At 34.6% G+C, this 24,167-nt stretch overlaps 1 protein-coding gene across 7 annotated transcripts in view; it reads right to left on the bottom strand.

The window, feature by feature from the left end:
- NIPBL (NIPBL cohesin loading factor) overlaps positions 1 to 24,167 on the bottom strand; it is a 163,377-nt gene that overhangs the window by 28,986 nt on the left and 110,224 nt on the right. For 6 of the 7 annotated variants that reach the window (XM_068666341.1, XM_068666339.1, XM_068666342.1 and 3 more), the window contains 13 exons: positions 14,078 to 14,260; positions 10,173 to 10,370; positions 9,920 to 9,991; positions 9,730 to 9,819; positions 8,591 to 8,694; positions 6,935 to 7,021; positions 5,543 to 5,774; positions 4,602 to 4,753; positions 4,105 to 4,185; positions 2,958 to 3,058; positions 1,966 to 2,104; positions 1,681 to 1,763; positions 378 to 510 (listed from right to left, as the gene is read on the bottom strand). In XM_068666341.1, the coding sequence (XP_068522442.1) occupies positions 378 to 510; positions 1,681 to 1,763; positions 1,966 to 2,104; positions 2,958 to 3,058; positions 4,105 to 4,185; positions 4,602 to 4,753; positions 5,543 to 5,774; positions 6,935 to 7,021; positions 8,591 to 8,694; positions 9,730 to 9,819; positions 9,920 to 9,991; positions 10,173 to 10,370; positions 14,078 to 14,260 (1,655 nt within the window). The remainder of the gene's footprint in view (positions 1 to 377; positions 511 to 1,680; positions 1,764 to 1,965; positions 2,105 to 2,957; positions 3,059 to 4,104; positions 4,186 to 4,601; positions 4,754 to 5,542; positions 5,775 to 6,934; positions 7,022 to 8,590; positions 8,695 to 9,729; positions 9,820 to 9,919; positions 9,992 to 10,172; positions 10,371 to 14,077; positions 14,261 to 24,167) is intronic. The other variant, XM_068666345.1, reaches the window with a different exon arrangement.

Here is a 24,167-nt window from a genome sequence, read left to right as displayed (position 1 = left end):
TATTGGTACAGGAACTACCTACCTATCTGTTTTCAGATTCTGTGCTAAAGGAACAGCCCAGAGAGGATATTTAACATGAATAGTTATGGCTATAGTCTGAATTTACTCTAAATGAGTATCTGGTATAGAATGGCATTTTTTAAATGTGGAAAATGTCACAGAATAGTAGTAGTGGACTTCTGTGAGAAGCAATTTACATATGGCTTTTTCCAAGTTGTTTATCAATGATCTTACCTAAACTTTATTATTTACAGTAAGTGATACACATAAGAAAATCCTTAGGTGCTGCATGTCTGCTCCAACTACCTAAAAACATTCATGTAATAGATGGAGATGAAATAAACAAGTCTTTGTAGTTAAAAACAAGAATCCCTTACCAAGAGCCTTCCTAATAAGCTAAGTAGCAACTCTGCAGCTGGCCATTCTGGTTTATTGACTGTGGAAAGAAGATCTTGAATGAAGTTCTCAAACAGTGGCCTATAATCTTCTTCCCCTTGTTTACTGCCACACCTGTTCAAAAGAATGCATTACATTAGTAAATCTTAGAGACATTTACGCATTTCTTCTGATGTAAACAAAAACAATCTTATGGTTAATCAGAATAAAAAAAGTTTTAAGTGATTCTAAAAGAAAAATAATTTTATCCAGTAAAGGATAAATAGTTCTAACATTTTTAACTCTAAGTTGCACTGCATGCTAATCCATGATCTTTTTTTCCTAAGCTTTTTCGTTTATTATTTTGAGTTAAAGCATGAATGAAAAGGATGGATGAGGTAGGTAAAATTCTGAACCTCAGGCTGGAGTGGTGTATTTAGGAGGTATTGATTCTAGACTCTTTAAGCCTGGTCTGTCTTATTTCAGGGTGATAAGACTTCTCAGTATTATGTACTTCAAGGTTAAAATCAGAATGTAAAATTCAAAAGATAACATACCTGATATATTTCAGTTACATGTGACAGTCTTAACTTCTTTAATGATATCAGAAGTATGTAGAGAGATGGCTAGATCTTTAAACAGCCTCTCAGCTTAACAGTGGAAATTAACACAGTAAAAACCTCAGGACTTTTTCTAGAAAATGCTTACTTAGATTATTCAGGTGTGTGTGTATATATATATATATATATATACATATATATATATATACACGTATATATATATATATGTGTGTGTATATATATACGTATATATACATATATATATGTATATATATGTGTGTATATATATGTGTGTATATATATATATACACACACACACATACATACATATATTCTTTTTCTTACTTATGAGCTATTGACATTCCTAACTTCCACTATATGAAAGTGATTCTAGGTTTTCTCTATCGTAATCATTCTGATGACTGAATGAATCTCATTTCACCACTCAAGTATTTATTCATCCTTCTCTTTCATTCTTCAGATGATAACAGACACCTGATAAAAGTATCTTATATAAGCCACCAGATAGTACTTACATGTTTAAAGAATTCTCCACACAATTTCTATGCCATAATTTTTTTTGTCCAGAAAAGTAACTCTCTTAGGGATCTATGAAGTACATTGCTATAAGTAACTTCACTAGTGGGTATTTAGCATTGTTAAGTACTAAGGTTTGTCCTGAGGAGTGACAGACTTTATTCAGAGTTGGCTTCATCAATACACTAAAAAACATAACTGTACTTACTTCTTAAGGAAAATAGAAAGGAAGTTTTGTGCTGTTCTCATGGCTGTTTCATAGGAGTTAGTAATAAGCACATCTTGATCCACCTAAAAATAAGAAGACTAACACTTGAGCATACATAGAAATATTGTTTCTAGATCAGTATGTCTCATTCAACGAATAATTACAGTGGACAAAATTACACCGTCTGATTTCTAGACCACTGTTATAAAACATTATACCCACAAACACAGTCATTCCTGAAAAAAAAAATAAGAAAGTAGGATTTCTTAAAATTATCTTCCTTACTTTTTTGTTCGATTCCTCCTCAGAATTAGTATCTTTTTCTGCAGATGGTAAGTGTACAACACATTGAATAAGCTGCAGAACTAGTGCCGTTACCATCTGAATATACATGGGCTCTCCATCAGTGTCACTGCTATTTAACCTGTTAATATGAAAAGGACAGCATTAACACTAAAATAAAACAAAACTATTATTTTGAGCCCTACATAATTTTAAGATTTATAATGCTTTTACTACAGCTAGAAATCTATATTCTAGACATTTAACTAGTCATTTGCTTCTCCCTCATGAAGTGAAGGATTGGATGTAACAAAACCAAGAAGTATTATTCTCAGGTAGGACAGAAGAACTGAAACAGCCCACAGAAGACTACCAGAATATCTGTGAAGCTCAGGCACTGAAAATCTACAGAAATATTTAATAAGTTAAACACAAGCTCAAGGAAGTAGGCCCATGTGAACCTGATGAAGTTCAACAAGTCCAAGTGCAAGGTGCTGCACCTGAGCTGGGGCAATCCCAGACATGAGCACAGACTGGGAGAAGAACCCACTGAGAGCAGCCCTGCAGAGAAGGACTTGGGGGCTCTGGTGGACAAAAAGCTCAACATGAGCCAACCGTGTTTGCCTGCAGCCCAGCAGGCCAACTGTGTCCTGGTCTGCAGCAACAGAGGGGTGGGCAGCAGGTGGAGGGAGGGGATTGTGCCCCTCTGCTCTGCCCTTGTGAGGCCCCACCTGGAGTGCTGCATCCTGGTCTGTTTTTATTTTTGATTTTTGAAACAAAGATCCTTTTGAATGCACACATTACGCTTTCAAACATCACTCCTTAGTGAGAAGACTAACTGGATATTTCAATTATTTTTGTAACCAAGCATAAGAAGCAGTGACTATTACAAGATATATTTGTCAGGGAACTCTGCTCTTGCTGTAGAGAAAATTCTACACATACAAAGCTGTGGCTGCTTCCATCTACAAGTTAGCGATCTATGCAAAAATTACCTGAAGTTTCTCAAACTCCTCTTGCTAGTTGGTAGTCTTGCAAGGGAAGTGAAAATTTCTTCTAGTATTAGCTGTCTGTGTTTTTCATACCTGGAGAACACCTATTTAACAGTTACAGAATTGTTAAAATTTTATTAATTGTTACATTACAATATTGCTTGCTAAAGCTATAAAAATTAGATGTAGTAACATATACTTCACTTGACTTTTAATGCATACCTTGTTTTTAATGCATTACTTTATTTCTTCAAAGCAAGTATTTCTTTATAAAATACATGAAAACTTTTTCAAATAAAAATTTTAAAAGTATTCTAACAACACAGATGTCCAATAGCTCTTAAAAATACTGTATATCTTAAACACTTCTGTCAATGGTTGAAATATATTGTGTAAGTCAAATAGTATAATACTGAGCTTTCAGACCCCAGTATACAGCAAAGCTCTATGGTATAGAGCATTAAGCATAAATTAACATGAACACATACACAGTTACAGAATATATTTGGCAATCCAGTTTTACTTCACACCTTTGTCTTTAATATTTGCGTGAAGTGAAATATTATTTAAGTTTATGGTTAGGACTGTAGGATTTGCTTCTCCTTTTGCTCATGTCTTTTTATAAGTTCAGGAGCATATGATCCTTAAAAAGATGAACACTTTCCACTTAAATGACCACATACATGTTACACTACATTTTTCCTGAAATAGTATTTTATTTGCCCCATGAATTTTTCATATACCCACCACTTCCAAGGAAAATAACTTAATCTATTACAAAAGTATTCTGCTAGTTCTCTAGCTTATTCTATTGCATAAATTCGTATCTTAGCATAGGAAATGAGGAAAATCACATTGCTAAGATTTTTTAAACAAGAGAGGACAGGTAAGAGAGAGGGGTTTGTGTTTAAACTTTAGACCACATAACAATCATTAATTAAGTTCCTTGCTTAAGTTGCTCCTCTGCAAATAGGAGCAGCTCAGGTAGATTTAATACTATTCCTAGCTTGAAATACCAAACTGTAAAAACATGAAAAAATAAAATTTATTTAAAGCTCTAATTCTCTACAAGCAAAAAATACAGACTATGTTTATGTCGTAGTAACTTGGACACACAGGAACATGAAATTGCATATTAAAAAGTACTTACTGCAGTCACTAATTTGATGGCACATAACTGTAGCTCACTGACATTTTCTACAAAGAAAGGTGTTATTCCCATAGATGATACCTATCAATGCAAAGAAATGATTCTAATTATACTTGACTGGCAAACTGATATTCATGCTATGTTACAAGCAGGCTATTCATTCATCAGGTAAGGTATTCAACAACAGATATTAATTCACATTATTTGCAAATTGAGTACAATCATGCTAAACTATTCTTAGGTGTACAATAAAAGCCTTTAAAGATTGAAGAAGAGAACAGGAAGATAACATACTACACAGAGACTTGTTAGCCTATGTAAATATGTACAAAAATATGTACTTTTCACATTTCACATTATATAATTCTCATTCATAAATTTCACATTTTATGTCATTGACACTTTACAGTCTCTCTGGGAAAATAAAAGGAACAATAATAAAACCAAAACAAACATAAACCCACAATGTTCTCAGACATTCTTCAGCCAAAATTTACCTGAAGAATAGTTGTATCAGTAAGAAGCTGTATCTCTAACAACTCTGACAAACTGCTGACAATGTCACAAACTTTGTTATACAACATCACTATGACTCTTTGCTTGTGGGTGGAACACTTGGCACGCTTTGCTTTTGAGCTTAAAACACCACCTAAAAAATCAAAAATATTTTAATTAATTTTTTCAGTGTTTCAGTTCTATTAAATAGAAAGATAACTGTTTTCTCAAAGTATGTCCCCCAAACAACTCTACAATTACAACTGTGTGAATCCAATTGTTTACAGATGCAAAAGTATTTATTTCTAGCTGGAAGGCAAGAATTTCATATGACATTATTTTTTTCAGATTTAATTTCAGAATTAATTCAAAACAGTAATTGTTCTGAATTCTGGATTCGGGATTTTTAAAACAGTTCTTGATGTTGGACACCCACATCTGAAGATAAGTATATGACAACAAAATGCTAAAGGCAAAAAAAATTTCGCTGAAATAAATCTTTATATAAGCAGGGATTATGACTATGAAATGACTTTTTGATGCATATAGTAACTACAGACAGCAGAAAAGCTTGAGACAAACTTCTTTATACCCTGGTCCAAACGGTTATACTGATACTATAGCTATTACAGTAAAACTAAACATTAAAATGACCAAGTTATTCTGAGGATGCAATTAATTCATTGTCACTTTACTCTGTATTTAATTATCCTCAATATAACATACAGCATTAATTCAGATGCCATATGTGATATGAAAGAGCTATCAGTATAAAAAAAATAAAAATTATATTAAAAAAGTAAAAAAAAAATTAAAATTCAGGGAAGTCATATCACTTGCATCCTCATGCAATATATATATGTATATATAAAGCATATGTATGTATAAAGCAAAACATAAATCTAATGTGAAAAGATATTTTAAAATTATTTAGTATACTAACCACCATGAGGATCCACTCTATATACAGGGTCATACTGAGGATAGAGAGTGTTCTGCAAATGAAATTTTGTGTATTGAATAACTCTTTCTATTACATCCTCAATATATACAGCTTTAGGCATATTTGGTGACGTCATAATATTAATAGCAGTAAGACAAGCATCCGCAGATTTTGTCACTCTTTCCATAATAAGATCTCTCCATAATCTCTCCTCATCTTCAGTGTCATTGTTCTGCAAGAGGCAAGAAAAGCAGGACAGTAAATGAAAAGTCAAATATTTATCCTTACCAAGTACAATATACCAACGACATTTTAATATACTTAAAAACAAGCACATTAATTTATGATACAAGGATAGATTGTTTTATAAATCAACTGGTTGTTTTACTGGCAACAAGTTTGCAGTACTTCTCCCTAAGTTATAAGTCTTCAATATCCCACTGGATTGGTCTGGTAAAACACACAGAAGCTTTCCGTATATAATAGGCAAGAACTATTAAAGAAGATTGCTACATTCTCTACTTAAGACTGATGTACTTAAAGCAAAAACTGAACTCATTCATTTAGTATTGTCCTTAGTGGTCTACACGTATCATTTGCTGTTTTTACCAGCCTAGTTTTTGCCACTAGAGGGAACTCTCACACAACAAGATTATTAAAAGTCACATGAAATTCATGAGAATAAAACTTACCACAGGCCAACTCAACTATTTAATATCAGTGGGTTTAAAAACCTGTCTTATCAAATATATCCATTTAGTTTTAACACTGGGTAAAGAAGGTTCAATCATGTTGCAACAGGGCAGAAAAAAAAGTACTTCCTATTCACTTATTTTTCATATTACTGAAAACATTCATTTTCAAATTCATATTCTTCTTTTCCAATATATGTAATCTCTCTCAATTTCTGCAGATTAGTTTTTTTCTGTAAAAATTAATAACACTATTCTTGTTAGCATATTGTTTTGTCAGATCTTAATACTTAGGGAAGGAATATGCTCTACAAGAAAGCCATCTGTTCTACCACTGTGGAAGGGAAGTTTTATAGAGAAGTAGCAAAGAAATTTCCACTGGTGTAAGTAATACCAGTTGCCACAAATATTTCAGATTGAAACTATTATAAATTTGAAATTAAGTCAAAAGATAACTCAACTACTCCCAACATTCTGGTTTGTTAGCAGTCCTATAGTATAGCATTTACTACAAAAAGAATATAATCAATTGAATTTTACCTCAAATCTTAAAATTTGACAATATGTTAATCACATACATGTAAAACCAGAAATTCCTTTCAGGCACACACAAAGCATTTGAAACTATCACTGAATGGGACTCAAATGAAGAAAATCCTATGCTGAACAGTGGTGTGAAATGATGTAATTTGAAACTCACATGGTTAAGTAATGTAGAAAGCTTTGATCCATCTTGAATATTCTTCTCCAAAATATTCAGGACCTTTACTGTTTTATCTGTTGAGAGCTACAACAAGAAAACAAACACATCAAGCAGCTGTAAAGGCTTCCAAATTGCTGAAAAATGTGCATAGATGAACATGGAGAGAACATTTTACATAATTCTAGTATTAACCTTAAATTTTAAGGTATTTTTGACGTAAGGATCTGATCTTAACTTGTCAGTTTCTGACAAAGCATGACTGATAATACTAATAATACAATTAAACTAGTGAAATATGTTCTAAGATTGCAGACAAACTGCTTTTTAAACCAACAAAATTTGTAGGAATAGACTGAAAACAGCGTATCTGCCAATAATGTTGTATAGTTATACATTCTTGACTCTGGAAACTGGAATTTACCAAATCCACTTACTAATCATATTCTGTCTGACCATATAGAGATTTATTAGGAGAAAATCCAAATCTTATGGAAAAGCAGAAATAAAATTCTCTGAGTGCTAACACAGGGAAAACATACTCAGTAATTTTCTTAACTTTGAAAAACTACCATGATGAAAAAAGTAATTCAAAATCACTTTCTGACGGTTCTACAGAATTACAATTGAATAATCTGCAGAATACGCCGAACTCCAGAAGAACACATCCAGATAACACAGGTGCTCATCCTTAGAATCATCTGAATTCTGATTTTACATATACAGGTATGGACTTGTGTATAAAAAAAAAAATGGAACTAAGATTAAGGGGAGAACTATCAAGAGGGCAAAACACTCAGGTTGAAAACATCCTCCTACAGATGAAGGTAGGCAGTACTGAAGGAAAAGTCAGGTGGAAACTACAAATCTTGGGTTAAAGAAAATCCTTAAGAGTGACTTCTTTAATAAGTGGCTTCACAGACACTTCATAAATAAGTGGTCAAGAGCAGGCAGGGTAAGAAGGTAGCATAAGACTGCCCAAAGCCAAGAGTTCTACAAAGATAAATAAGGAAACCAAGAAAATTATTTCTAGAGGTATAATACCAACAGTTTGCACCAACAAACTAAGTTGTCTTGAACTGAAGTCAGGAAAAGTAGAGCAAAGAAACCACAATATGCAGTTTACAGAAAATGACTTTAGCACCTATCTTTTAAGTTCGAAAAGCCTTTCTAGAGAGAAAGAGGAAATAAGCAATTCAGGAATGTGTCAGTTGGCCACCATATATTTACAATGATCTGATAGCTTATATCAGAAAGGGTAGATTTTTTGATTTTGAAGGTAGGTTCTGTTTTACTATAGTTGCTCAACACTATCTGTAAGGAGCAAAGACTATGGGCTGATGTGCTTTTGTGAAAATAGGTTATTTTAGATTTTACTGCTCAGGCACACGTGCTATATATTGGTACACAGTGCTCTCAGTTACCACTGACACAGAAGGACTATACAGCAAAAATACCTCAGTGTCAGAGACAGTAACAGTTGTGATGTGGTAACTTTTTAAGTACCTGAGATCAGTTCAAGCATAAGCATACCTGTTCATGGTATGTCTCATTCACAACTGAAGAGGGTGAAATATTATTACAGGGGAACATTTCTATTTTGCAAATTTAATGAAATTAAATGTTCAATAAGAGGTAAAGACTATGAAGATGTACCTTGTCCATAATGCCCATTGCCTTGATTTTTGCAGATTCACTACCCAGCTCACTAAGCTGATGTTTTCCCAGTAGCAATTCCTGTGGAATCTCATCATCATCACCTTAAAAAAAAAATCATCATAACTATTTCTAATAACATGTCGAAGAATACAGTATTTACAGCCAATATGAAAAAGCAAATGCAAGAAAACTTGCTAAAAAAATTTCCAAACAGCTAGCATCTAATAGTTCCATCTAACAAAGACAGATGACGATCATTTTTGGTTGTGACAAAACAACTACTTGTTCAATATAACTGATTACATGTTCTGAAATACTGTTTAACAGCCTAACATCGTGCATCCATTTCTGAAATCATCAACTATAACTATTTTTAATATAGCAAAACCCATTTATTGCACCTCTTGCAGTACGACCCTCATTTCAGCATAATAATTCACAAATGATTGTAGTTCGAATCTGGGACAGAACAGTAATTGAAAAATGCATATGATACTAAACATACACACAAAAACATGATGTTACAAAACCTAGAAAGAGACAATGACTTCACTTTTAAAACCAAGCATATAGGCAAGATTGCTTTGAAACTGTACTGATTTGTTTACTATGCTCCCCTCCTTGTTCTAATCCTGTGATAAAGATTGTAGGGAAAAGACTATTTAAGTTCTCCGTTACCCATTTCAGTTGAAAGTAATTTTGGTTAGCCTGAACTACTTTGACACTGAAGCTAAGCTTGCTGATTTTCAAGTGAAAGGACTAAGGACCACACAGAGATTCAGTAACTCAGCTGTAAGCATGTAAGACACTCTGATGCTTGTGTTGAATAATCAAGCTCCATTAGGTCAAAGGCCACAGCAGGTGAACTCCAGTAGATTATTATTTGTCTCATTATGATTTATGACCCTGTTGGATTCTGCAAGGTGGAGGAAGCAAGATCCTCTGCCTCAAGCAGCAAGTGAAATTGGAAAGGTAAAGTCCACTCTAGGTGGAAGCCATATAAACAGAGCATACCCTAACGTATCACACACAATTAAATCAGTCAGAAGGAAGTCTGAAAATACTGAAATGCAAATTTTTTGGCTTTTGTTGCGTTTCTATTTGGGGAAGCAGTTTGAAAATTTCAGACATATTACCAAGAGCTGTAAAATCCATGTCTTCCAGATTTTCCAAAATATTCTCTATTGAAGCAGTGAACCTTTTGAAAGTTGAAGAATCCATCATTTCTGGTGAAAAAAAAAAAAAAGAAAAAAGAAGTGTATGTATAATTGTTTCATATACAACACAGAAAATACAAACTGAAGAAAACAAGTCTTCTAAAATTACCTTCAGGTGTTAGTTTAGGCTCATAAGCTTTCCTCTTCTTTTGTTTTTCTTTTTTCTTCATTTTTCTTGCCACTAGTTAAAAGAATAAAGAGTAAAACAAATACTTTCTCAAAATGATATAAAGGGTTGTTTACATTTCTTATGCTTATATTAAATACTGCATGTAAAGATGTTTATTTCAAAAAGTTCAACTTATCCTTTAAAAATGCACTAGTATTATGTTAAGAAAATCAGATTTATTTTTTTCATTTACCCTCACTGAGGCTAGGAGGAGGAGAATAATCATCCATATCAGAGTCATCAGGACTGCGATTACGGTATCGACCACTACCAGAAGTCCTCCTTCCTTCATGATAATGACCACTTCTTCTGTGGTCACCAGAACTTCTTCTGTCATGTTCTTCATACTCCCAAGCTTCATCTCTATCCTTTTTATGTCTTTTTCGAGAAGCTAGAAATGAAATGCATTTTCATTCTAAGTATAAAAATTCATTTTTTTTATAGTTCAAAATTATGTATTTACAAGTAAAATGACTATATATAGCTGTACCATAAAACAAGTGAAACACTCTAAAACCATTACATAAAATTCTATTATGGCATTAATTTAACAATTCATTTTTAATTACATTAAAATCATGCCTGAAATCAAAGACACTAGCAAATACTTAAGAGATAACTTTAAAGCACGTTTGTCTTTTTAAACAAAGGAGAGTGAAACAAATCAAAATAATTTTCATCCTTTCATATGAGAGCACTGACATAACTTCTTCAGTTACATAATTGTGAGTATTACTAGGTCCAATTCAGTGCTCACTTTGCCCATCTAACAAAACAAATTTCAACAGGACTTAAAAATCTAGCTGCTTTTTTTTTTTTGTCAATTCTGTTTTGCCAAGACAGCCAAAAGCTTGTTCTGTAATATTTATGGCAGTTAGTTCAGTTAAAGGAGAAAGCTGGAGTCACAATTCTGTGCTAAGTGAGTATATACCTCTAAAGGTTTTTATAACCAGTTTTCAGTCAAGACCAATAAACACAGCAGAACTGACTTTGAAGAAATTGGGATACAAGTTCTCTACAGAAACCAAGATTTGTTGGAAATAAAATATTGTGGGAAGAGGAACAGAGAGTACTCTGTTATTTTCAAAGACAGTCTTCTACATCTTTAAGGGAGAAGGTGCTAAAACATAATACAAAAAGGACATGGAGGAAGATGTAGTTTCATCCATGAAACTCTCCAATATTTAATAAAATGGGATGATTGGGCTTACAAAAAGACATCTAATAAGGGCTGTACTGTGAAGATCAAAACGGCTCCCAAATATTCTATACTATTAGAGTTTATTATTGTTGTGAAGCAACATATAACAGCCCTCTACCAAACTTTCCTGAAGTTTAGAGAAGTATGGCTGTACATAGGGTTGCTTTTGAGCAAAATGTCTCTGAATATTTATAAAGAACTGGAAGAGAACTGATAAATCATTTCCACAATGCCAGCTAACTGAGCATCACAGTAAAGAGACTGTTATATATATCAGGGTATACCCAATAGGTAGCCCAGGCTCAGTATGAATAAAAAATGATTGAAGCCAAGGTGATAATAATGCTCATCACTGCACCCACTTTTCCCACTTCCAGAAACACACTATTAAATTTCTGGAAAGAGGTGGTCCAATACTTTAAGATAATAACTTAGCTTGGTCTTTGAGCTGTGTTGCTTCTGGATCAGACTTCCTTCTGGAGACAGAACAGTCATGTTAACGAAGTCTGAACTACTAATGGTTTCTGTTCTAAAATGGTTGAGTTAACTGCAACTGAGGAAATGAGTGGCTATCTGGGTTACCCGAACTGCATGCATTGGATAAAGAGTGTTTAATGGAAAAAAAACTTCAAACATCTTAATTGCTGCTTCTTTCCCTCGTGAGACAGTATTCCCTCATGAAACAGGTAGATGAATTCCATCTCCAGAGCTTACACATCACCAATAGCTATTTAAATCCCGTCAGATGAATTCTGACCCCAGCTACATCTCCATGAGAAAAGTAACTTCCAGTATCATTTTCCAGCTGAAAACTAAATTGACCATTTTATCAGTGCTGCATGGCAAAACAGAATGTGTTACAGCTGTGTTGGTTCTGAAAGGCAAATAAGATGATCGTGCCAACAGATTCTCACAATCAGACACTGCTCTAAAAAGTTTACTTTGAAGTACGTTAAACTGACTAAAAATGTAAGCTTTAGTAACATTAAAAATATTATTAATTGTATACATACATATCTGGATTGTAAGTATCTCATTTGCTTCTGAATTCTGCCAAACATTTATATAATAACACATTGATTACTTGCTGTAGAAGAAAAATTTCATCAATTTTTAATTTCTCATCATTTAGTTAAATGGAATGAGATAATAATAATAAAAAATCTTCTATAACAATTACTGTGTCCATTTTTAAGTTTACATTTAGATAACCAAAATAACCTTGAAATAGATATTTGTAACAGTACAGATCTATTCAGTGTATTTGTTACAAATTTTACATTCTCTTTATCATTTTGTCTCTTTTTAAAATCCAGATCTACACTATTATCTGAGAAATATAACAATTCATATCTATATCAGATGTCCTCACTGAATTGTTTAGAATCTGTTGGCCTGATCTCTTGGCTGTACATAATAAATCTAGAATAACTTACAGTATGTAAGTACTGTAAATGTATTTAATTTGCATTATTTCATCTTTAAGAATTTCAGCAGCCACTGTGACTAATAGCTATGCCATGTCTCTGAAAAAGTGTCTCTGAAATTTCTGACAATCTTCTCCATTCCCAACCAACTTAAATAATTTTGCTTTACTTCTTCTAATTCCCTGTCCCAGATCATTAACACTATAAACTGGTGGTAGTATATGATAAAGAGAGAATATAGAATCCTGAATGAAGCAAATCATCATTGATAATTTGCCATAATTAAGTCTGATTACAAGATCTGTTACTCATGGTCAAGGCAGCATTATGCAATGTATTTTACAGGGAAAAAAAAAAAACACACAACAAACCACAAACAAACAAAGGGACATTCTATTCTGTTTCTTTGATAAAGATCAGAGATATTACTACATTATTACCACAATTTCCATTATTCCATTATTACCATTATTACATTTATTACCACAATTTCTATGTGTACATGTACATAAGCCCTGCATATCTGTTAGATGAGAACATATTAAAACATATTAAAAAAGCAGGATAAACCAATCTTTCTCTTTTGGACCGTAAGACTAAGAATCAAAAGAAAAAAAAAAAAACTTTGTAAGTTCTCCTCTGGTTAGCAGTAATAGGCACTTCTGCTGTATCCCTATATAGGTAATGCACCTAAGACATTACTTAGACTCAGCTGATTCACTATGTTTTAATGGATTTTCTTTTCAGTGCTGGCTAACTGAACTTCCATATCTACAAACTAACTATACTCTTATTAAGAAGTAGAAAATCCCTTCCTAACTTAAGAGGTGTAAAACAATTTTTTGACTCTCATGAACATTACCTCATCACACAGCAAAATTCTAACTATAGATAGCTTCCTCTCTCTCTTTGAGATCACTTAATTCAAGACTAGTATGATCAATAAATACTATTTTGAGAACCCATCAGAAGTAATCAATTTTTCCAGCAATATACCAGGGAAACAGTAAAAAAGGAAATATTTTAAGAAACTTCTGGGCAGTAATATTCTCAATACATCATGTCAGAAAAAGTTCAAGAGGGAATTCTTCAATTTTCTTATCAGTGAAACTAAGAATAATTTAAAATTTAGGTACTGACTTTTTTTTTTTCCCCTGCATTGTTTTGTAGCTTTGTATGTAAGTTTTTTGAGCTGCTTTACAGGCTATCTTTAATCTGACTGTCTAAAAATGTTTTGTAGCACAATTAAAAAAAATCCAGGAAGTGTTTTCCCATTTTCATCATGGCTTACAAATTTAAATAATTATTCTCTTAAAAGCAAAAAGAAAAAAATATTTTTGGCCAGGTAGTTGTCTGGACAGCAAACTTAATTTCATATGCTTTATACTAGCCAACTTGAAAAAATAATCTTTTGTAACAGCAAAATATTAGTCTTCTTTAGCAGTAGGAACAGAATGGTGTACTACTTACATTCAAAAGCGCCTTCACTGTCATTGTCTTCATCAGAACTGATTTCAGCATATTTTGGTTTCTCATTAACTGTGCTACGTTTGCGCTTGTTCATTTTCACACGTTCACAAAGTGGCATGGTGGATTCAATTTCTGCCAGGAGCTCAGGAGGCAACTCCTTTAACACTGACTGATCTATGCTACCTATTAATGGAGAGTAAGAAGAGTCATGTGAACCTGAAGATTAAAAAAAAAAAGGGACCAACACTACAGTCCTTTTTCAGGAATTGCTTACAGTATACCTACTAACAATACCACGGTTAGATATACCTGGATGTATTTGACAGGTCTTTGTAAAACTGTGTATATTCACACTGCAACTGGGAATTAACATAATAAATTGCATAAACATTACTTTCAACAAAATATTTTGTCAGGCATATAAATAAAAACAAATCCAAACCAGTGAATTACATTAGCAAAATGACACCCCTGCTCTACTACCACAACATTTAATCCTATTTTTTTCATTCTCTGCATTTAACAGGTTTTCCTGAAAGGTAAATTAAGGATTCATTGTGTCTCATTAAGTTCTGCTTATTCTCAATCATATCACTTAGTGTATATAAGACAGTAAGCAATCTTTCCTTTTCCAGTAGGCACAATCTGCGGCAGAATCTTTAGATTCTTATCCCTAAATGTATGTCAAATGATTGACATCTCAAACTGTCTTGGATTTACATCCTACTGATAAGTTTACAACTCAACCCACATTTTTCTTGATTTTGCTACAAAACAAAGTTGAAAGTTCTTTTTTTTTTTTTTTTTTGGATAGACAAACATCAAGCTGGATCACATCAGGTATCGTTACCACTGACATAACAGACAACATTTTACCATTCTCATTACATTTTTGAAACTGTTAGACACATATGCAGTCAGTATGAAGGAGATTTGCAGTCAATTTTTTTAGAAGAGACAAGGAAATCAAATTAATACAAAAACATTTATTGGTGTTTTGTTTATTTGATGTCATCATTATTTACCAAAGAGCTTTACTGCATCTGTTAACTTTCTCCAGCAAAAGAATAACTGCTACTGTCACAAGTGCTCCTCTCTCCTTCCCCAAGGTATACATGATTGTTTAGATACAAAGGAAATCACCTGCTAATTTTGCTAGATATATATGCATATTATATATACATATATATATAGAAACAAAATCTTTCAAGATATCATATTCCGGATGGTTTTTCATTTTTAATTGCATTCACTATATCAGTAACATAAATTTCTAAAATTTATTTCAATTTTTACACTAATATCCCATCTCCTAATCCAAGTTTAAAGTCTTTTTTCCCCCTTTTTAAAAACCTTCTGCTGTAATTAGAAGAGCCTTAATATTAGAAGACAGTTTTCAACAGTATTTTTAAATTAAATTTAGATTTTTTTTTATACTTCTGGTTTCAACATCTGTCTATAATCAAAAAACTGTCTGTAAGCAATGAAACTTACAATCAGAAAATTATTTTTTCTGTATTTCTCAAGTACATTCAAGCAAGTCCTCTCAGTTAAGTGGATTACAAAAAAAAAAAAAAAAAGAAAAAATATTAATTATTTCGAACATTTTTGAACTGAGGTAGATAAATATCTATAAAACAAAGCTGTTAGTGAGAATTGTCCCTGATTCCCCCAGACCATGGTCACATTTATTTGCCTTAAATTGCAATCTCAGATACTCACCACCTGGCAACAGTACCTAAATTCTCAATATTGTTTGCTACGAAACATTTCACAGCATGGTTTACCATTGTGCTATGAAATGATTATTCCTTGAGGGCTAGGCATTTGAGCAAAGATAGGAAGAGAGGTATGCCAGCACAGACAGATTAGTTCCTGTGTGTGTGCTACCAGCTGACTGGATGCCAGCCAGGTCTAATCTGGAGGTTGCACAGCTGTCTGTGAGCAGTGGTGTCCCCACCCAATACTCTATCTCCCTCCCTTTGTATACCTCTGCAGCATCTGGGGAAAGGTGCAAGAAGGACATTTGCATGTACTTGTTTTAGGACAATTTCCACAGGTGCAGACCTGTGGGCCTGGCTCTGTTTTATGCACTGTGGTTAACTGCACTGAAGTCAGCAGAACTACTCACTGACAATAAAATTTACATTAAGTCTGACAAATGAAGGCATTGCTAAAAACAGCTACAAGTAAAGGAACAAAAGATGCGTTAAGATTCACACAGATGTTTTAAAGCTATACAACAACAGGAGTACTTTCTAAAAATGCTTAAGTCTTTCTGAAACTACTATTAGAAGTATATATATAAAAGCAGAGTAATTACTAAGATCACTTGGGGAGGAAATGAGAAAAGGAAACAAATCAGTAATGAATTGTATATCCATTGGTAAGTCTTCTGTGACTTAACACACCTACTTAATTTCAAAACTATGTCTGAATGTTTCACAATGCAATATTAAGGTTGTGATCATTGCTTTCAGGAACTGTTAGAACAGAATTTGTTCTTTACTTTGCTTACACTGTGCACAAAGAAAGTCTCAGTATGATGAAAGGTAGTGTTTTTTTGAGTAGGAAAATCCTTAAAAACAAAACAATAAACAAAAAGCACAGGCTACTATAACTCATAGGAACACCTATTCTTGCTTTCCTTATTGATTTTGAGAATTCTGGGAACAGTCTTTAAAAATAAGTCAACTGCCACCACATTAATTAGACATCAATGAAAGAATAAAAATGCAAGTACTGTAAATATTTGAAAAAATAACTATTTCATTTTCAGAAGTCCCAAGTTGTCTTAATTGTGTTATGTTCTCCAATGCTAAACTCAAATAATTGCTTGAACTGCACTCTTGCCAGTTACAGATATTTCAGATAAAATATATAAAGCATTTATTCAAGAAAAGAATAGCAGAAAAAAAAAATATTGTAAAGGTCTCAATAAGTCATCTTTAAAGATTTTGCATCTTTCACAATCTTCCCTGGAGCAAGCCTGCTGCACGTAGTTTCCTTAATCCTGAAGATTGTAAATAACCGAATCTAAAAAGAGTTTTACTCATACAGTGAGGCATGACTGCACGTGTATCAACAATCCTGATATACATGGAAAAGGACTGCTCATCACTATTTAAAGAAATTCAGGGATATTACATACAATGGGACTCCAGTCAGTAATATTTTATTTTACAATGTATGCTATGTTGAATCAAGGCCACCCAATCTTCACTAGAAACACGTTACTAAATTCATTTTAGACCTCCTTATTAAAAATGTACTTCTTATTTGTTCACGGTAGTAAAGAAATACTTAAAGAGAATCCAGTTCATCACAAGAATCCAGTCACACAGCAACAAACATTAGGCTGTAAGCCTCATGCTAATGCCTTTTCAGTTTACAAGATCATTTTCAAAAATGGTTAAAAGAATACACAACAGGAAACCATGTGAAAGCATATACAAAAACATGTGATCACTTGCAGTTTTTCAATTTGTTTGGTAAGTTTGCTAAGACTTTGTACCTCATTTTCCTGTTTCCACTTCTACCACTTACATTTGCCTCTAGTTTGCATGGCTTTTAAAATAGCAAAGGAGAAAGTAACTATACTAAAAAGTTAGTCCGTAAGTTAATAAGAATGCACCAGGAAACAGCAATGCCTGCAATCGCTAAACAAAATATACTTAGAATGGAATACAGGCATCAGTGTTCTTCAGACATCACTTACACATCACAACACAACAACAAAAGAAATTGCCACCGTAACCAGATCTTTAATTTGTAAGGAATCTCAATGCTGGTGCACTCTACATTAGCGAATCTGAAGGACTAGTCACAGAATAGCTGTAAAAACACTTCAAGAGTTGCAAACATAAATAACTATTTCTTCTTCACTGCTTGTCCGGATCTACACAATGCTGTTCATCACTTGTATACTAGTTGCTTGCTAGTAGAGGAAGGCAATGTTGTTTTAGGTCATGCATCATGACCAAAAGGTTTCTTAGAGGATATACTCAAGAATCTTCAGTTGTTACTAAATATCCACTGACCCAGGACACTTGTTTTCTCACCAGCAATTCTTCACAAAATAAAACACAGTTAAAAAACAGCTAGAGAACTTTAGCTAAAACAGAATTAGTCTGCTATCTTCTTGCCATATTTAGTAAGCTTTTCAAAGGGTCTTGACATGTATAGTAGAAAGTGTTCTACAAACACTAAAATCTTAGTGGATATATTTTTTCCTTTCTTTACATGTGGCTTAAAAAATAGAAAGGCACCGATCTGATTCAAATATTCAGCATTACTTTTTGTTCACAACTTGATATGTGGCTTCAAGTTTGTTAAATAACCTTTAACTTTAGTTAATACTTTCAGAAACCTAATCTTTAGAGGGATCTGAGCTAATTTTGCCTTTAATTTTTTCAGCCAGGTATACCTGCCTGATTCAGGTAAATGTATCCATTACCAGCATTGCCTTCAAGAGAGGAAAGGCAATATCATTATGGACATTTATTGGATCCATTCAATATGGACAGTAGCACTACATTTTGACACAACAGTCAGTGTATTCAGACTAGTTTCACCCAGCTTGATGAAAAAATTTCAGACAAGCAGGTATAGAAAAGAAGTTATGCTTCCTGATGCATTAGAAATCTTTCCAGGATCAGAAAGTCTTGTTCATGCCATTAAATCAAAACCAATGCTAATAAACTCTTTTCTTGCTTTGATTACAAAGATGACTTACCTTTACTTTCCAAAATAGGGAAAATAGATTATGTGGTTTATATTTTGGTGTTATCTCCTATGAACTAACCAGCCACAAAGATTCAAAAACATTAAAAAAAAAAAAAAGCTACTTCCATAACTGTAAGAAGCAATTAATAGCGTGGAAGCAATCAATACCAGGTTTGTTTATATAGATAAGTGGCATGCAGCTGCATCAGGGGAGGGTCAGGCTGAGGGTTAGGGAAAGGTTCTGCACCCAGAGGGTGGTTGGACACTGGGACAGGCTCCCCAGGGCAGTGGGCACAGCACTGAGCTGCCAGAGTTCAGGAAGTGTTTGGACAATGCTCTCAGACATAGGGTCTGATCTTTGGGTGGTCCTGTGTGGAGTCAGGAGTTGGATTCCATGATCCTTGTGGATCCCCTTCCAACTGAGGATACTCTACGATTCTGTATTCATAATATCTAAATGACCTGTTGCAGATACATCTATTATGGCAAACTAACAAGTGCTTGAAGAAAAATGGCCCCTGAAGTCCATTTCAAAACTTAGGTTTATGTTAATGAAGTCTTTTACATAAGTTAGTCTCCCATATATATTAAGTCTTTTCAATTTTTGTGTAATAATTGGTATTAAGCAAAACTTACAGTTAATACAATTTCATATTTCCAATGTCTATATGCATCTTGCATTTTAAAATACAACTTTTCCAAATATCAAGACATTGTATGCAAGAACACAGAAGAGCCTAAAAGGGAACAATGCCACTTGTTTGGGGTGGGGATATGAATCTTAGCTTTCATTTCTCAGTGTTCAGAAATTTAAATTTAGCCACTCTCCGCATTCTGGGAATTCTACACTAGTACATTGTCATACACTTTCATTTGACATTAAAAATGAAAACAGACTCCAAATATATTTTTTTTAGGCACATGAGACATTACCTGACTATTGGGCTCTTCTTTGCTGATGACTAGTATATTCGGTCTTGCTGTTATTCTACAGAGGCCAAGCTTACTTCCCTTACAGTCCCTCTCTGAGCATTTGATAGAGGATGTTCCAGTGGTTTTAATATGAACTGAGGCTTTGGATTTACCTCTTTTATTTATCATCAGCTTACTTTCTTATCATTCTCAAGTCACCCTGGGTCACTGCTGTAACTACATGGATAAAACATCCTACATTAGACACATACGCAGGAAGGAAAGCTGTTTCTTTCTGGCCTAGCTCAAACAACACTCAAACTCTTACACTGTATTGAATAAAACACACTGTTACTCCATAATAAAACTGTCTTCACTACTGCAATGGTATAGTCTCACAGCTTAATTCTATTTTGGATGAAGAGCTAAAACAAAAAAGAGGTTATTGAAGTACCTCCCCACTGTACAAAGATGTTTGGAAAACAAACACGCTTTAAAAATAGTTAAGTACTACTAGAGTATAGCACTCAGGCACTACAGTGCAAAGGGACACATCGCCTGTAAGTGATGAACAGCTTACAGGTTAAAGCTGTAAACTCAGATATCAGTGTGCAAATTTAACAATGTCCTATCCACTGCTATTTTACTTAAAATGCTTCACAATGTTCTTTATATGGTGCACTGAGTCCTTGGTAATCCAAGTAGCTCACCCACCGGCTTCACACTCCTCCTGTAATTCTGTGCCCAAGAAAGCTTTAAGAATGGAAGAGGAAACACAGGCAATGGCAGCCCCTTTCTCAAGGACGAATTTAAGGCATGGGAAAAATGCATCTGCTCTTAAGACAGAAGTTCCTTCTTTTATCTTGATACTGTGTCATCAGCTGAAAAACACATAGCCAAGATGAATGCTGACCAAAAATAAGCTTAGTAGTCCATTTACTTCAGTGGCTTTCATCTTTGCTATCCCACTCTATATTAAAGTTTGTGGAAGTGTATACAGCTATATCTTTTAAGCAGGACATAGACCCTCTATCGTGCCCCTTTAACCTCACCTTTTGACTACATACATGAAGGGACAACACATGAGATCAGCACACACACAGAGGGAGAGTGGGAGACTCAGATCCCTCACTACCACTGCCCAAAGGACTTACGGGAGCCCACAAGATTCTCTGCTGTAGAGGATCTGGCAGGAGGGAGACCTAGTGCCAGGAAGAATTACAGAATCATAGAATATCCCGAGTTGGAAGGGACCCATAAGGATCATCGAGCCCAACTCCTGGCACCACACAGGTCTACCCAAAAATTCAGACCATGTGACTAAGTGCACAGTCCAGTCGCTTCTTAAACTCCAACAGGCTCGGTGCAGTGACTGCTTCCCTGGGGAGCCTGTTCCAGTGTGTGACCACCCTCTCTGTGAGGAACCTCTTCCTGATGTTGAGCCTAAACCTCCCCTGCCTCAGCTTGACCCCATTCCTGTGGGTCCTATCACCGGTGACTAAAGAGAATAGATTGGCGCCTGCCCCTCCACTCCCCCTCATGAGGAATTATGTTCTGTACCATCCCATAGAACCTGCTTGAACACATCTTTCAAACTAATTTTTCTTTATCTACCCTAATAATGACACAAAGAGAAGGTTCCCAGACTCTGGAAGATTCTGGAAAAGGAGAGGCTCAGTCTCCCTGTAAACATTTCAATCCTCAGCTCTGGCCTTCCCTTGTACTCTGCTCTGGTAAGGCCGCACCTCGAGTACCGTATTCACCTTTAGGCCCCTCACCACAGGAAGGACATCGAGGCTCTGGAACGTGTCCAGAGAAGGGCTATGAAGCTGGTGGAGGGCCTGGGGCACAGGTCCTGTGAGGGGCAGCTGAGGGACCTGGGGGTGTTTAGTCTGGAGAAGAGGAGGCTCAGGGGAGACGTTATTGCTCTCTACAACTGCCTGAAAGGAAGGTGTGAGGAGCTGGGGGTCAGCCTCTCCTCACAGATAACTAGTGATAGGACAAGAAGGAATGGCCTCAAGTTGTGCTGGGGGGGATTAGATTGGAAATTAGGAGTCATTTCCTCTCAGAAAGAGCAGTCAGGCACTGGAACGGGTTGCCCAGGGAGGTGGTGGAGTCACTGTCCCTGGAGTGTTTAAGGAAAGGTTGGACATGGTGCTTGGGGACATGGTTTAGTGGGTGACATTGGACCAGGTGATCTTGGAGGGCTTTTCCAACCGTAATGATTCTATGATTCTAAACAGGACCCATTAGGCTGGTTGGTCAGAGAAAAGCCTGGACAAAGCAACCGAGTAATTCCATCATGTATTGGAGGTCATCACTGCCCCCAGCTAAGCCTCACAGATTCAAAAAGGATTTTGTAATAGTACAAAATACTCTTATAGAAGCAGGAAATATATTTTGATGCAGGGAAGGGATTTCCAAAGAGCATGCTGAAAGACCCAGGCAGAAAGCAGGGAATACAGCCAACACATCCCCTCCAAAAACTGCCCAGAAGCATCAGAACTCACATTACCTTAGTGTTAATGATTACCTCAAGCTATCCAATTGCTGCAGCAGCTATATCACAAGTTATTTTGTTCCTTATTGCTATTAACTGACTTCTCATCTTTATAAATTGATAAAAGGAACCTAGAAAAGACTAGTTTTGAAAGACACTTTATGAACAATACAGCATTACTCAGAGTGACGTGGAGCAAGATCAGCAATTGAAATAAATGAAGTTCTGCACAAAGAAACTAACTTTTATGAATGAACGTTGTGAAGGAATTACTTTTCCAAAATAGAATTTCACTATAGTTGCTTCTGAACATAGGCATTGAAATTTAAGCTAACTCAATATATTGTATTAAGAAGTTAAGTTGTTTTGTACAGATGCAAAACACAGATTTTTTTTCTTGTTGTTTTAATTACTGTTAATCTTTGGAAATAGAAATCTATGGTTGATGCACTTTCCTAGATGTGTATATTGATCAATTTATAAACTGAGCCATGGGGCCTCACCTAGAAAAAAAGACCTTCATTAAATAAAATAAAGTTACACCTCTGAATTTTTCTTCTCGTAAAAGCTATACTCCCATTTAAGCAATATAATACAAACAAGACCTTTGCAGAGAACAAGCAGAGCAAATGCGGTGATTTCTAGCTGATTTTTGACTATAGGTACAACAAGATCTGCTTTTATCTTGCACTAACATTTTTACCCTTTTCTGCTGAAAAAAATCCTAGGAAGCTACTCTTGTCTTTCTTCTTCAAAGCAACTTAATCACAATAAAAAACCAGGCTGCTGATGCTTTAGCTTTTAATATAAAATACTGTTGCTTAGAAGATAATAAATGTTGTTTAGTAGATAATAAAACAGGAAGTATATTTAAGAAACCTTTATTTGACGAAAACAACAATTCAGTAAGTTGAAGGAAAAAAGGTCTCATCCTTTTCATGTTCATTCTTAATGTACCCACAGATCAAAAAGAAACTGCAAATTTCAAGTTAACAGTTCAAATTTTCTTGCACAAAAGCACTTGCCTAAAATGGGTGAAAATGTTGAGTGACTGAAAAGTTCATTTACCAGAAAAAAACGTGAGGCTTTCCACTATTTGCTTTTTGTCGAATTTACCCTTTGCTTAGAAAAAAATGCAACCAAAAGAATTTGACCGCATATCCTTGCACATAAACTGAGAAATAACATCCTTATTTAGATGTTTAGATACATGAACAAGTCTGCATTGCTTACTGCACTGCATACATTGTAACATCAGATAAATTGCTGGCCCTCATTTTTCCATATTGCAATGTACTGTTGCAACAATTTTTTATAGAAAGTAACTTAAGCTTTCCCCAGAAATAAGAGGAACCTGATCAAGCAACCATGCCCATGAACCAAAGGTAGTTTCAGACTTTCAGTGAAGAAGGTTGATTGCTCGGACAAATTAGTTGACTTTTACACATGTAGTAAGAAGAATTTATTATATTTCAAAAGTGAACTAATTAAATCGTGCACTCCTAAATCTGCAGACAAACCACGGTAATTTTGATGAACAAATGTATGACCAAATTAGTAGGTTCGATGAAGTTTATTGTTACTGTTAAGAGCTAGATGTGCAACACGTGATGTTCACTTTTGTTACCCAAAGACTTGAGAACTATGAGTGCGAGAATCAGAATATTTACCTTAGCGGCAAATATAAGAGTAGGAAATAACCTAAGCAGCCTCTAGGCAAAATAATGTGCTGAAAATATCTCCTATCTGGTACCTACTGGTACCAGATCAACACAAGAAAGGACTCCAGTGTGCTGAATTTATCCAACATCTGCTTCTGAAAAATTAACACCAAAACCAAAGACCCCAGTGAGTATGCACAATGCCAATATGCATTCCAGCATATTTTTCAGGAGAGGACAGACACAATGCCCACAAAATGATCCATTCTGATGCAAAGCATGCTAAAGAACT

This window comes from Anas acuta, chromosome Z (genome assembly GCF_963932015.1).
Source record: "Anas acuta chromosome Z, bAnaAcu1.1, whole genome shotgun sequence".
In the NCBI taxonomy this organism is placed as follows: domain Eukaryota; kingdom Metazoa; phylum Chordata; class Aves; order Anseriformes; family Anatidae; genus Anas; species Anas acuta.
The sequence above is the reverse complement of the archived record's forward strand: the minus strand, read 5'-3'. Positions and strand labels throughout refer to the sequence as shown.